This window comes from Phacochoerus africanus, chromosome 3 (assembly GCF_016906955.1).
Source record: "Phacochoerus africanus isolate WHEZ1 chromosome 3, ROS_Pafr_v1, whole genome shotgun sequence".
NCBI lineage: Eukaryota > Metazoa > Chordata > Mammalia > Artiodactyla > Suidae > Phacochoerus > Phacochoerus africanus.
Window position 1 is genome coordinate 97,255,024 of NC_062546.1, and position 15,982 is coordinate 97,271,005.

At 42.1% G+C, this 15,982-nt stretch overlaps 1 protein-coding gene across 2 annotated transcripts in view; it reads left to right on the plus strand.

Annotated features, from left to right (window-relative positions):
• The window catches only part of TUBGCP5 (tubulin gamma complex associated protein 5), a 44,554-nt gene extending 31,040 nt beyond the window's left edge, over positions 1–13,514 (plus strand). For both annotated transcript variants that reach the window (XM_047772200.1, XM_047772201.1), the window contains exons 17-23: positions 4,107–4,191; positions 4,295–4,415; positions 5,039–5,217; positions 6,572–6,697; positions 7,571–7,659; positions 10,059–10,159; positions 13,278–13,514. In XM_047772200.1, the coding sequence (XP_047628156.1) occupies positions 4,107–4,191; positions 4,295–4,415; positions 5,039–5,217; positions 6,572–6,697; positions 7,571–7,659; positions 10,059–10,159; positions 13,278–13,324 (748 nt within the window). In that variant the 3' untranslated portion in view covers positions 13,325–13,514. The remainder of the gene's footprint in view (positions 1–4,106; positions 4,192–4,294; positions 4,416–5,038; positions 5,218–6,571; positions 6,698–7,570; positions 7,660–10,058; positions 10,160–13,277) is intronic.
• Positions 13,515–15,982: the final 2,468 nt, after the last annotated feature.

Here is a 15,982-nt window from a genome sequence, read left to right on the forward strand (position 1 = left end):
CATTTTCGCTGTGCCACAACAGGAACTCCAGAATCCTCTATTTCAAGGTCACTTGGAATAATTCTCCATGTGATTATACCACTGATAAAGGGTCAGGTTCATTTGGCTTTTGGGTTTTTTTGCAGCATGTTGAACTTCCCAGGCCAGGGATAAAACCCATGTCACAGCAGCCACCCAAGCTGCCACAGTAACAACACCAAATCCTTAACCTACTGTACCACAGAGAACTCCCCTAGTAACCATTTTTATTAGATTTTTATTTTATCCTTCCAGTGTTTGTTTTTTGGAACCAAAAACCTGTGTGTGTGTATTACTTTTTCTCCTCACATGTTACAAAGAAGGAAGCACACAGCACACATTCTCCAGCACCTGCTGTACTTTTCATACATAAGTAAAACATCCTAGACCCACGTACTTGCAAGTTAGAGAATTTGTTCTCTCTCCTTTACAGCTGATTGTATTCGTCAGCCAGGTGTCCTTTTGGTGGACACATGGGTTTCTGTTCTTTTGCTGTGCGGTGACTGATCTTGTACATTTCACTTCTTACTTTTGCCGGTGTAAGTTTGGAGCATTTTTCTAGGATGGGATTGCCAGGTCAAAGTGTAAATACCCGTGTAACCCTGCTAGCTGTTACCAAATTCTTCTTCATTAAGGCTGTTTTGTTTTTTTTTTCTCATTCCCACCAGCAATGAAGCTTTCTCCATGGCCTCACCAGCAGAATATGTTGTCAGACTTTTGGATTTTTGCCAGTCTGATGATAAAAAATGGTGTCTCAGTGTAGTTTTAATTTGCCTTTTTTATGTGAGCTTAGTCATCTTTCCTTATGTTTACTTTTGCATTTATTTTAATGTGGCTATCCATATCTTTTGCCTCTATTTCTGTCAGTATCAAGTCTTTCTCCTCTCCACTTTTAAAAGCTCTTTTTATAGTTTTCCCAATTTGACATTTGTCTTTTTTTTTTTTCTGCTTATGGTGTAACCATTTCTTGTTTTGTTGTGCAGACATTTTTTTAGTTTTATGTTGTATCTTTTCTCTTATTACCTCTGGATTTTGAGTCGTAGTTAAGAAAGTTTTACTCTCCTGAGTAATAAAAAAATTCACTTGTCTTTTTTTTAATGCTTGAATGGGTTTTTTTTTTTTACATTTAGGTGTTGATCCTTTGGAATTTATTCAGCTAAAAAACATGAGAAATAGATCTGGTTTTATCCTTTTCCAAATGATTAATTGGTTCCCATCACTTATTTAAAAAAAAAAAATCCACCTCTCCCCATTTATTTGAGATACCCCTTTAGTGTTAAATTTTCATATGCACTTGAGTTGTGTGCATTGGGTCTCTCTCTCTCCAGATTTTCCATCCTATTTCATTGTTCTGTTTATATGCCAGTAGCATTCCGTTTTAATAACAGGGTTTTTCTGGCTATTCTTGCTTATTTATTTTTCCAAAGGTACTTTATCATCAACTTGTCTAGCTGCATTCACCAAAACAAACACCTGGTGATGTTTTTATTGAGGCTGCATCCCGTTCACAGATTAACTCAGGACAAATGAGCCATCCCGTTGGGATCCCTTCTCCTCTGGCTCCCATGTGTCCCAGGTGCCTGTCTGTCCCCTCAGGCTCTCTGAGCCCAGACCTAAGAGTCTCCTGCTCTGTTCCAGGCTGCCCTGCCCTTCCCGCACCCCTCCCTTGGCCACGGTGCTCCTCCACAGCCTTCCTGGGCACACCTTGCCCTCCACTGGGCATAGCTTCTCACTCTCCTGCCTGGAGCATCTGCATTCCATATTGATTGATGGCTTCAGTGATCCCTAATGACCTGCACATCAGTACCTTTAGCCCAGATGTCTGAACAGCCAGCACCTCATAACTCTACTCAAGTGTCATGGATCCAAATCTGAGCTCATTGTGTTTCTCCTGGATTGGCACCACCATTCATCCCAGTGCCCAGAGGGAGTCTGTAGTTCACCCTAGATTCCTTCCTCTCTGCCAGCAATGCATACCCTTGGTCCCTCAGCTCTGCCTCCCGCATAACATTCTCAGTGCTGGAGTTCCCGTCGTGGCGCAGTGGTTAACGAATCCGACTAGGAACCATGAGGTTGCGGGTTCGGTCCCTGCCCTTGCTCAGTGGGTTAACGAGCGTTGCCGTGAGCTGTGGTGTAGGTTGCAGATGCGGCTCGGATTCCGCGTTGCTGTGGCTCTGGCATAGGTCGGCGGCTACAGCTCCAATTAGACCCCTAGCCTGGGAACCTCCATATGCCAAAGGAGCAGCCTGAAGAAATAGCAAAAAGACAAAAAAAAAAAAAAAAACATTCTCAGTGCTCACTCTGCTGCCTCCTGACCAGCTGTCTCGGTTCCTCTCCCTTCCATTTGGCTGTGCTGGGCCATGCAGGAAACCAGCAACCTGCACTGCCGCTTGTGCTCAGGCTCCCCTGTACCGCAGAGCAGATGGGCCGAGCTTCTCTCGGGAGAAAGAGCTTTTTCACTGTCTGGCTTGTTTTCCCAGCCTCATTTCTTGTAGGCATAAACATGCAGACACATCGTGTTCTCTTTCCACCACACTTTCCATTTCAGGGATTTGGAATATTTCTGGCCCAAATGCTTTCACATGTCCACATCCTCTGGTTACCTGCTGTCCTGTGTGCATGGCCAGCAGTGGTCTATCTGTGTGGCTTGGTGTGGTGCACTGCATCCAGTTGGTGACAGGAGGGTGACTGTGTGTTTACTTTCAGCTCTAAGCCCCTGGAAAGGGGCAAGGCTCAGCTTTTTGTCACCTTCTTAGTGCAGGGCCTGACAATTAAGGTATTCAATAGGTGCCTCCTAAGTACTTAGTGGATTCATATGTAGACTTAATAAGCTAAAAAAAGTTCTGACTAGCCTGTGACATGGAATAAATTGGCTTAACTTGAAAATCACACAGTGCCCTTTACACCTCTGGTTGTAAGGCTAACTCCTACCTCAGCCTTAGAGTTAAATGTAACTAGGCTGCATCCAAGCATCGTCACAAGGTGCCCCTGTAACTGTGGGAGAATCATGCCGTCTCTCAGCCACTGACAGGACCGCTCTGAGGAAGGAAGTGCCTGGCCCAGTGGTAGCTGCATGCCTTCTATTGAGAGTCTCACTCAAACCAGTTAGGAAAAGCGGAGGAATCTTTGTTTTAATAGCAGACTCCAGGAGTTCCCATCGTGGCGCAGCAGAAATGTATCTGACTAGTAACCATGAGGTTTTGGGTTCAATCCCTGGCCTTGCTTAGTGGGTTAAGGATTCAGTGTTGCCATGAGCTGTGGTGTAGGTCGCAGACATGGCTCAGATCCTGCATTGCTATGGCTTATGGCGTAGGCTGGCAGCTACAACTCTGATTGAACTGCTGGCCTGGGAACTTCCATGTGGTGCGGGGGCAGCCCTAAAAAGCAAAAATAATAAAATCAGACTCCATTCTTTTCCCTAGACTTGCATGTGCTTGCTCTCCAGGGTGAGTAGAGCAGCCCCTTCACCCCCTCCTCTGCCACCCCTAGCAGAAGGTCTGGCACCTGAGGCTGTTGCTGAACTCAGCTAGGGTTAGCGCCTCGAGAGTGCAGTTAACCTTCTTTTTCTTAGGATACTTTTACTGTAAGAATCTCTTCTGTTTTATTAGCTAAACCTATTATTTAAAAACTTTATCATTTCCCTTAGTTCTAAAGCTCAATTTCTATTCTGGAATATATACTAGAAAATACCCCTTTATTGGGATATGTGCATTTATGAAATACAATGTCTTTTTGTGGTATGTAAAATGAAAATGCTTGTGGTTTTTTTTGTTTGTTTGTTTGTTTGTTTTGCTTTTTAGATCTGCATCTGTAGTATATGGAAGTTCCCAGCCTAGGGATCAAATTGGAGCTACAGCTGCCAGACACAGCCACAGCAGTGCTGGATCTGAGCCTTATCTGTGACCTACACCACAGCTCACGGCAACGCTGGATCCTTAACCCACTGAGCAAGGCCAGGGATCGAACCCTCAACCTCATGGTTCCTAGTCAGATTCGTTAACCACTGAGCCACGATGGGAACTCCTTAAGGGGCATTTTTATATGAGCATAGTGTGTTCACAAAACTAAAATTGATATTTTTTATTTAGCCTATCTATATCTTTTGAAAATACTGACACAGCTAAGAAGAAACTCCCTGTTCACACCTTAGATGGTCTGACTCTGAGCTATAAGGTATGTGCTGATACTCTTTGTAAGATTGTCATTTTCTATTAAAATTAAAACATACAAGTAATAAGTTACTTTCTATTCTAATGTTCTGGTTTTGTTTTCATAGATCCCATGGCCCGTGGACATTGTTATAAGTTTGGAATGTCAAAAAATTTATAATCAGGTGTTCCTTCTCTTATTGCAAATAAAGTGGGCAAAATACAGTCTGGATGTTCTACTATTTGGTGGTAAGATATGTTTTCAACAGATAAATTACAATTTAATGACATGAGAATTAACTTTCATGAATGAATAGTTAAACCTGAAATACAATGACACAATTAGGAACTTAGCCAGAATAAAAATTCTTAGTCTCTGTGAGAAATTTTTAATGACAAGTTACTGGGACTCTGTGTTTATATATTTGATGATAGTGGTAATCAAGATGATATGGCATCTTTCACTGCTTCACCTTTTGGAGGTACTGAAGGTGGGGGGCCCCTGCTGTGGGTGCAGTAATGTAGGTGGGGTCTGAGTGGATGCTCTTCCCACCCAGTATGCTCTTTATTTCTTTTTCTTTTTTTTTCTTTTTTTTTTTTTTGATCTTTTTGCTTTTCTTGAGCCGCTCCCACGGCATATGGAAGTTCCCAGGCTAGGGGTCAAATCGGAGCTGGAGCCGCCGGCCCATGCCAGAGCCATAGCAACGTGGGATCCGAACTGCATCTGCGACCTACACCACAGTTCATGGCAGCGCCGGATCCTTAACCCACTGAGCAAGGCCAGGGACCGAACCCGCAACCTCATGGTTCCTAGTCAGATTCGTTAACCACTGCGCCTTGATGGGAACTCCCTGCTCTTTATTTCTTTACAGAACTAGCTAGTTCTGCTGAAAAGCCACAATCTAAAGAAGGACTTTTAAGTGGACAGGACACAGCCGCTCAGTTTGGACCACAGAAGGAGCCAGTAAGACAGCAGATTCATCGTATGTTCCTCTTAAGAGTGAAGCTCATGCACTTTGTGAACAGCTTACACAACTACATCATGACCAGGGTTCGTGTCTGTCCGTCCACTCAGCTCTGACACCATGTATACATCTGTTCATAGAGAATTACTTGTATTTATAAATACAAAGAAGTGCACAAAACACTTAGAGACTGCAATGTGGGGACAGCACATGCCAAACACTTGACCATAAAAAACATGGCAGCAGGGAAAATGTTTTTTAAATGTGCCAGAGCACGGATATCCAGAGGCTGCTGTCTCCTGTTTAGCAGCCCCTTGGAACGACACACTCAGGGCTCCTCTTTGGGAATTGCCATCAGAATTTGCCACGTAGTCCTTTAAATTTCACCAGTGGTGACAGGGCTGTCCCTGGAAAATGGCTTCAGTTTTTGGTAACAAGCCTAAAGACATCTGTCAGGCTGGTATGGAATATGAGGAGGAAGATGCAGCCAGATTATATACCTTTTTCTTAAATACAAGAAGTACATTACAAAGTAAATGAAATTGCTCTTGTTACAAGTTCTAGAGGTTAAAAGAAGTTTAGATATTTGAATAATGGCAGTATTATTGATCAGCTGTACTCATTTGGTTTGGGGGAGTTTTTTTGGGTTTTTTGTTTGTTTGTGTGGCTGCACCCACAGAATGCAAAAATTCCTTGGCCAGGGATAGAATCCCCAACGTGGCTGTAACTAGAGCCACAGCAGTGACAGCACCGGATCCTTAACCCACTGAGCCATGAGGGAACTCTGACAGCAGTACTCATGTGGGGTTTAAAATGGTTGCTAAAGAAACACTTGTCATTCTGGTAAAGAGGTTCTAGAACACTTTTGTTTGGATGCAATGAGCCATTGAAGCCTGAGTTTTAGACATGGGACTTGTGGCAGAGGTTCTCATAGTTTCCCATGCACTGGTGACCTTCAGATGGCCAGCCTTAAGCCCTTAATTGTTGAGAGTAAATGGTAGGAGTTTTAAGTTTTTGCTTAATTTGGTTTTTGTTTGTTTTCAACTTGAAGTACAGTTACGCTCCTTTTAAAGAAGAACCATTACATGAGCAGTGAAATTTATAAAAAATGTTTGAATTCAATTTCCCCAATGACTTTTTTAAAAAGCAATGTGTTTTCTATACAGTTTCATGTATTGTCCCTTTGCACAGGAGCAGTCTGTTAGTCCAGAGTGAGGCATTCCCTCCCTCCCTGTGCAAGTGGATGCCCTAAAGACGGGGCCCACCCCCCTGTCTAGAGTGCCAGCCAATAAGGAGCACTTTATGAACTTTGCTGCACATTACAGTTGTGATTGTTGAAGGAAGTTGAGAGAAATAGAAGAGATTGGTGAAAAGTTCTGTGTGGCACAAGTTCTCAAAGAAGAAATCTGCTGACTAAATTTGTCTTCTTTCTGTTTCAAGATTCTTCACAGTACAGGGTTGGAGTTTCAACATCAAGTTGAGGAAGCCAAGGATTTAGATCAGTTGATTAAAATTCACTATAGATACTTGTCAACCATCCATGATCGATGTCTGCTGAGAGAAAAGGTATGGGAGGCATCACCTGTGAATTTAGTCACTGAGGCAAGAATGGAGCCAGCCAAGGATGGTTGTCTTTCTGCTTTGGAATTTTATACCTATTAAGCTTCTGATCTGCCGAATATTCTTGAAGGAAGGACCAGATCAAATGAGATTACAAATTTGTGCCCTATTCGTAGAAATTATATCTAAGAGAAATAGTTATTAGTATTGTTATGGTCTGCTCTCACTCAGCACTGTGTTTGGATTCACTTGGAAAAATTTCATCTGTATTTATGGAATAATAGTGCTTTGGTCAGGAAGTATGTCCAGCTTGATGTAAATATGTAGGATTACTCTTACAGTCGTTGGAATGACTTGCTCCATTTCACTGGTTAATTTTGTCTTTTTAGGGCCACACCCACAGCATATGGAGGCCCCCAGGCTAAGGGTCGAATCGGAGCTGTAGCTGCCACCTATGTCAGAGCCATAGCAATGCGGGATCCAAGCTGTGTCTGTGACCTGCACTACAGCTCATGGCAATGCCAGATCCTTAACCCACTGAGCGAGGCCAGGAATCGAACCTGCATCCTCATGGATGCTAGTCGGGTTCGCTGACCGCTGAGCCACAATGAAAACTCCTCACTGGTTGATTTAAATGGCTGTCCCAGGAAATGGTAGCTTGCTGGCTCAGTTGGTCAGGCTCTGCTGCTAATGCCCCTGTACCGTGGGTGCAGTAGACATGTGGCCCAGTTCCAAGCACTCTTTATTCAGAGCCTGGCATCCCTCTGCCCCTTATACCTAGAAGGCAGTCATCTCACTGATTTAAATTAGGTAAAAGTGTTGATGTCAGAATCCAAACATGGTCATGGAGCCTGTGTTCTTCCGTGGCTTTCTCTCCAGGTCAGTTTTGTGAAGGAAGCCATCATGAAGGTGTTGAACTTGGCCCTCATGTTCGCAGATGGTTGGCAGGCCGGCCTGGGGGCATGGCAGTAAGTATGTGGCTTGTGGAGCTTCTGTGCTGTGACCATTTCAGCTTCCCTTTTAGCTGGCTTCATTCTGGGAGCCTTGTTTTTCAGCTTGACAACACATCACATACCACATGTATTTATAGAAATAATTGAAGACTTGAATTTATTCATCTAAACTAGGCAGCATCAAGAATTGTGCAGTTTTTATGAGCAATAAAACAATAAGAAAAATCTGAAGTCTTTTGACTAGGACAGCAAATATCCTTAAATTATATACATATTTCATTGAATAGGTTTTGCTAAGTTTTTGTCATGGATGCCTTCAGACATGCACAGAAGTAGGGCCAGCAGGGGCACAGCAGACCCTGGGGCTCATCACTCACTTTAGCAGATGCCAGTAACAACCGGTACTGTTTTGTGTTGTGCCCCCTCCCACTCCCTCAATTATTTTAAACCAAATTCTGGACGTCATACTAGATTATAGTCCAAAATTGTATTTTAGGGAGCTCTAAAAGAGTGAGTGTATATTTTACTTTTAGGGTGTTTATTATTCACACCTGTCACATAGAAAGTAAGAGGACAGTTGAGGACCAGGAGATTTCTTCCTATCCAGATTAACATCCTCCATGGTTTCTTTGAATGTGAGGTTGGATAGTTTGTCCCTGTCTTGTTTATAAAATTAGTATAGCATGGAGTTCCCATCGTGGCTCAGTGGTTTAACGAACCCGACTAGTATCCATGAGGATGTGGGTTTGATCCCTGGCCTTGCTCAGTGGGTTAAGGACCTGGCATTGCTGTGAGCTATGGTATAGGTCGCAGATATGGCCTGGATCCCGAGTTGCTGTGGCAGTGGTGTAGGCTTGAGCTACAGCTCCTATTAGACCCTTAGTCTGGGAACCTCCATATGCCTCCTAAAAAGACCAAAAAAAAAAAAAAACCAATGCTGCTATTATTAATTCCTTGAAATGAAAGTATAGGTCTGGTTGACTGGGCTGCAGGGATAATAGCTTGTAGTTTGTCGGTGTTAATGAGGAGCTGAGAGTTCATTACAGCACTAGTCTAAAATCTTAATATGGCTGTTTCAGAATGTTGTAAATGAAGAAACTAAGGTGGTAGAAAGAACTGCTAATTGCAGGAATGGAAACAGAAGGCTTACTGCTTTATTTCTGTCTCAAGTGTATGAGCAGGCTTCTCTTCCCTGTGGTTTCAGGGGGAGGAGAAGGTGACATTGCTGTGTGTGTTTGGCTAAAACTGAAGTGTTTCTTCAACAAGTACATTGTAAGAAAAAAGCAGTAGGTGAGGAGGACTTAGGCATATCACAGTTTATGGAAATTAGTTGGTCCTGATTCACATTTAAAATAAAGAAGTGAAAAAATTTTTAAATAAGATGAAATTTGAACACTATTAATTTGATGATGTTTTTTAAAGTCATTAAGTATTTTTAAGCAAATTGTTTTGTAGCTGTGGTTTTAAAAGAGTCTTTATCTTCATTGTGTATACACTGAAATATTTATTGCTGAAGTCCTGTGCTGTCTCAACTTTGCTTCTAAAAATGTAGGACAGGGGGTGTAAGTAGGACTGCCTACTGTGGGGTGACTGTAAAGTAGGGTGTGGTTGTTTGCTCTTTCCCCACAATAACAACTTCTTTAGTACTTTTTATTTTAATTTTTATTTATTTTTTTGGCCACACCCGCAGCATGTAGAAATCCCCCAGCCAGGGATCAAACTCACACCACAGCAGTGACCTGACATGCTGGAGAGACAATGCCATATTCTTAACCCACCCACTGAGTAATTTTTAAATGTGGGGTTTTATATCTTCAGTGCACTCTTTATTTCAAAAGACAGTGTGCTTATGGAAAAATAGAAGTACAGAACTATATAATAGAAAGGGGACTATCCCCAGTTAACCTTGCTTTGGAACTCCATACTAGTCTGAAGCAGCAGTTTTGTGTCCTAATGACGTGTTCCTTCTGACACTTTGAGAGTTTTTATTTTAATGTAAGGCAGGGAATTGTTTTTTTGTTTTGTTTTGTTTTGTTTTTTAGGGCTGCATCCATGGCATATGGAGGTTCCCAGGCTTAGGGGTCCAATCAGAGCTACAGCTGCCGGCCCACACCACAGCCACAGGAACATCAGATCTAAGCCATGTCTGAGACCTACACCACAGCTCATGGCAACACCAGATACTTAACCCACTGAGCAAGGTCCAGGGATTGAACCCTTACGCATGGTTCCCAGTCGGATTTGTTTCCTCTGCGCCACAATGGTTAACTCCTATATTTTATTTTATATTCTTTAGATTTAGGATTCTAAATAATTAAACTGAAGTACATTTGAAATTTCTCCAGAGCTATTTTATAGCCTGCGTAGTAAGCCCTTATGCACTTACTTAAATTGAAATTTACTTTCTTTCCTAGAATGGAGTCTATAGAGAAAATGGAGTCTGATTTTAAAAACTGCCATATGTTTCTTGTAACCATTTTAAACAAAGCTGTCTGTAGAGGATCTTTTCCCCATTGTGAGTATTATGTTAAAATATTACTGCTTTTGTATTTTCTTATAACAGTCTACATGTTGTTGTTTTGGTACTGATCTCATAAAGAATTAGAATTTTTCACCATTTCAAATGTGGAAAGGCCCTCAGCAGTTGAATTGTTTTTCCTGAATTACAGTGGAGTGAGTGATGCTTCCAAATATATCATGTGTTAAACTTATAGATTTTTAAAGCCATCATTAACTAAAGCAGATGGCAGAATAGGTTTCAGTCACATTTCTCTATCATGTGTCGCCTTTGTAACTATTCCTTTTCAAAGGGTGGGGGTGGTTTAGTGTTTTTTTTCAGCAATTTTACTTTTTTTTTTTTTTAGGGCCGCACCCACAGCATATGGGAGTGCCCAGGCTAGGGGTCAAATCGGAGCTGCAGCTGCCGGCCTACGCCACAGCCACAGGAACTTGGGATCCCAGTGCATCTTTGACCTATACCACAGCTCACAGCAATGCTGCATCCCTAACCCACTGATCAGGGCCAGGGATCAAACCTAGATCCTCATGGATGCTAGTCAGGATCATTAACTGCTGAGCCACTAAGGGAACTCCCAGCAATTTTAAAACTTACATAAGAAAATGCAGGCTTTACAGTTCAGAACACAGTGTGTGAAGCAGACAGAGGTCTGTAGGGCAAGTCACGAGGAGAAGAGAGCTGTTTAATCTGCACTCACAAAGGACTAAGTAGTATCTTCTGCATAATAACTCTTTTGGGAAAAGTATGCAGGCTAATTTTTTTCCCTATTTCTTCATATTCACATTGTGATATGCTCATTACAAGTAGCTGACCGTTTTTTAAAATACTGTTAAGGAATTTCTGTTGTGCACAGCGGGTTACAAACCCGACTAGTATCCATGAGGATGCAGATTAGATCCCTGGCTTCACTCAGTGGGTTAAGGATCCAGCATTGCTGTGAGCTGTGGTGTAGGTCGCAGACATGGCTTGGATCCCGCGTTGCTGTGGTTGTGGCATAGGCCAGCAGCTGCAGCTCTGATTCGACCCCTAGCCTGGGAACTTCCATATATCTTTTTTTTTTTTTTAAGCAAAAAATTTAAAAAATTAAAGAATAAAAAATACTGTTAAGAGTAGTAGTGAGAGAATGCTGAATAATCAAAGACATATCTTCAGGAGTTCCCGTTGTTACTCAGTGGTTAACAAACTTGAGTAGTAACCATGAGGTTGTGGGTTTGATCCCTGGCCTTCCTCAGTGGGTTAAGGATCTGGCATTGCCATGAGCTGTGGTGTAGGTCGCAGATGCAGCTTGAATCTCACGTTGCTGTGGCTGTAGTATAGGCTGGCAGCTACAGCTCTAATTTGACCCCTAGCCTGGGAACCTCCATATGCTGCAGGTGTGGCTCTGAAAAGACAAAAGATAAAAATAAAAAATAAAAAAAGACTGGAGTTCCCATCGTGGCGCAGTGGTTAACGAATCTGACTAAGAACCATGAGGTTTTGGGTTCGATCCCTGCCCTTGCTCAGTGGGTTAACGAACCGGCATTGCCATAAGATGTGGTATAGGTTGCAGACGCGGCTCGGATCCCGCGTTGCTGTGGCTCTGGTGTAGGCCGGTGGCTACAGCTCCGATTCAACCCCTAGCCTGGGAACGTCCACATGCTGTGGGAGTGGCCCAAGAAATGGCAAAAAGACAAAAAAAAAAAAAGACTTCAAAAGTTATGACTGGAAAGTCTAAATAAATTCTGGGGTAAGATGAGCCTTTAGGTGCTGACTTGCTGTACCTACAGTACAGGTAGGTGGGGCAGTCACCCACCAGAGGCACATAGACTTGCCAGGATAGAGAAACCCCGTATGCAGGGGTTTCTCTGGTGGAATGAAATCCTGGGTACTCCCAATACAGAGCCAGTTCTCTCCTGGACTTGGTGTAAGTGGCAACACAGAAGCTGGGAGTGGGCAGGAAAACAGAAAGATCAAACAGAAAGTTCTTATCTCACACTGCTTCTGATCTCTAAACTGCTTAGGTTAGATCCCTGTATTCCTGTGTCAGGTGATTATACAGTGAGGAGGCAGACAGGTATTATGCAAGTATTTAAAAACAAATATTATAAGCCCCTACTGCTGCCTTTTAGCCTCCCACATTTTTACCCTCAGCCAAACAAACAGACAAAAACCCACTGCATTATGTGTTAGAGGAAGTGTTGATGCATTTGTCCATTTTCCACTGGGTGACTGTTATACAGGTGGATTCCATTTGTTGGTTAGTGTTTTATTATGAATTGAGTCCAGATTTTATGACATTTGGAAAAATGTCATTTGTTCAGTGTAATGCCCAGATTTTTGAGTTTTTTCCAAAACTAAAATGATCTGAAATAGAATAAATCACATTTTAAAAATTTGTATTTAACAAACGATTATTATCTTGGATAGGAAATGAGATCCTGCTGTATAGCACTGTGAACTAGTCACTATGATGGAGTGTGATAATGTGAGAAAAAAAGATAGTATACTTGTATGTTTAACTGAGTCACCATGCTGTATAGTAGAAAATTGACAGAACACTGTAAACCAGCTATAATGAAAAAAAAAGATAAATAATTTAAAAAAAGATTATCATCTTTATGTTCTGTTTTTCTTTTTTCTTTCTTTTTTTCTTTTTTTGCTTTTCAGGGCCACATGTGTGGCATATGGAGGTTCCCAGGCTAGGGGTCGAATCAGAGCTGCAGCTGCCTCCCTACACCACAGCCACAGCAATTCGGGATCCAAGCTGCATCTGTGACCTACACTGCAGCTCAGCATAACGCCGGATCTTTAACTCACTGAGCGAGGCCAGGGATCAAACCCGCATCCTCATGGATACTAGTCAGGTTAGTTACCACTGAGCCGCAACAGGAACTCCATCATCTTTATGTTAAAAGTGACCAGTATTTTAATTAAAAATAGAAAATTGTCTCTAAATACTTTTTAGTTTTGAGTTTAATAAAGCCTATTCTGACGCTTTCACATATTTAAACCTAATTTTTTTCATTTTCTAAAGTTCTATTGAGGTATAGTTGATTTAAAATGTTGTGATAATTTCTGCTGTACAGCAAAGTGATTCCAAACCTATTTTGTTAACCTATTTTTGTTCTTCCCACAGTGGAATCTCTAGCGCTGTCACTCATGGCTGGCATGGAACAAAGTTAAATATCTTCAGTGCAGTAAATACTTCAGATTTAATCGTCATACATTTCCACCACATGCAGCTGAGAAACAGGAATCTATTTTGGACCGTTTTAAAACCTCTTGTCTATTATCTAGACAAGTGGATTTTGTTTCCTCTGGGGATTATTGGTTAGTGTATAGGATCATGTGTATAAAATTGTATCAATAATGTTATAAATATATATAGCATATTTACACTTATATCCTAATGTAAGCTATAGATTTATGGTATTGATATCTTTAAAAATGTAATTATTAATATTATAGATAAATTAAAGCACTTATTTTATTCCCTTTTTGCTTAGCCATAGTTTTTTATGTAGAGTTTTACATGCTGTCTTCCATCAAGGTTGTCTGAAAAATGTATTTTTATGCGCCTGCAAAGTTCCAAAATGGAAAATAGCATCAATCAATGTCAATAAATATAAAAGCCAGCTTCTGTTAGGGCCAGCTGTTGGTACATCCTGTTATTTGACATTTGTGAGCAACTTCTGTGAACTAACCAGTTTTATATATATATATATATATATATATATATATATATATTTTCTTTTGTCTTTTTAGGGCCACACCCACGGCATATGGAAGTTCCCAGGCGACGGGTCCAATCAGAGCTACAGCTGCCAAACTACACTACAGCCATAGCAACTTGGGATTCAAACTGCATCTGTGACCTACATCACAGCTCATGGCAATGTTGGATCCTTAACCCACTGAACGAGACCAGGAATCAAACCCACATCCTTATGGATATTAGTGGCGTTACTGCTGAGCCACAGTGGGAACTCCTAACCAGTTATAGCTTAATTAAAATTTTATTTACCATTCAGTTTTCCCAGATTTTCTTCTTGGCATGTCTCTAGCACTTAGGACTTAGCACTGTATTTACTACTGATTTTTTAAAAACATGAGTTCCTGCCGTGGCACAGTAGGCTAATGATCCGGCTTGTCTCTATGGAGGTGCCAGGTTGATCCCGGCCCAGTGCACTGGGTTAAGGATCTGGTGTTGGTACGGCTGTGGTGTAGGTCATAGCTCTGGCTCGGATTTGGTTTCTGGCCTGGAAATTTCCTTCCACATGCTATGGGGACAGCTGAAAAATAAAACAAAACAAACAAAAAAACAATTACTGAACTCTAAAATAACCTCTGAGCTGAGCACCCTGGGCCCCTGCCCTAGACCCAATTTCGGTCGTCTTGCAGCATCAGCATTTACTGCATGAGGGTGACAGTCTGTAAACAAGCCCTCCTGGGAGCCAGCCCAGATCTCAGGCTTTACTCTGAAGTCTTGAAAGAAATTCACTGAAGAGGGCTTCAAATGCCAGGGATGAACAGTTTCTTCCAGGTCTCAAGAAAAGACTGCAGGAGTTCCTGTTGTGGCTCAGCAGTTAATGAATCTGACTAGGAACCATGAGGTTGCAGGTTCGATCACTGGCTTTGCTCAGTGGGTTAAGGATCCAGCATTGCCGTGAGCTGTGGTATAGATCGCAGATGCAGCTCAGATCTGGCGTTGCTGTGGCTGTGGTGTAGGCCAATGGCAACAGCTTCAATTAGACCCCTAGCCTGGGAACCTCCATATGCTGCAGGTGTGACCCTGGAAAAAGACAAGAAAAAAAAGAAAACACTGCAAGGCGTTTCCTTGTGGCTTACTGGTTGAGGATTCAACGTTGTCACTGCTGTGGCACAGGTTCAGTTCCTGGTCCAGGAACTTCTGCATGCCCTGGGCGTAGCCAAAAAAAGAAAAATAAAATAACATAACAGTTCTAAGATGTGACAAGTATTTTGTGATCTCCTTAAGTCAAAACCCTGTAGAAATTGATGGGAACATCTGCTCCCTTATAAAGCAGTTGTGGTGGAGTCAAGGTTTAAACTGGCTCCTTTAATAAAGTTCTTTATGCATGGCAAAATCATCACATCGAACATACCAAAACATACCTCTTTCGTAAATTGAATTATGGGTTGTTGGGTTTTTTGGGGTTTTTTTGGGGGGCCACACCCATGGCATATGCAGGTTCCCAGGCTCAGGGTCCAATCAGAGCTGCCAGCCTACACCACAGCCACCGCAGTGCCAAATCTGAGCTGCATCTGCAACCTACATCACAGGTCATGGCAACACTAGATCCTTAACCCACTGAGCAAGGCCTGGGATTGAATCCTCAGTCTCATGGATACTAGTTGGGTTCATTACCACTGAGCCACAACGGGAACTCCTGAATTATGTTTTATATCAGTGTTTCTCTACCTGGGATAGAAGATAAGTTTATTTATAGGATGTTTAAGAAAGGCGATATTTTCATTTTAAAAAATGAGTGTTGGAGTTCCTGTCATGGATCAGTGGAAATCTGACTTAGCATCCTTGAGGATTCAGGTTCAATCCCTGGCCTCGCTCAACGGGTTAAGGATTCGGCATTGCCATGAACTGTGGTGTGGGTCACAGACATGGCTCAGATCTCACATTGCTATGGCTGTGGCGCAGGCCGGTGGCTACAACTCCAGTTCGGCCACTAGCCTAGGACCCTCCATATGCCTCAGATGTGGCCCTAAAAAGAAAAAAAAAATGAGTGTTTAGAATTTGTTATTATCTCACATTGATTTTGTACTGCATTTGTTCTTTTGTCATGACTTTTAAGAGTTTCCAAGAAG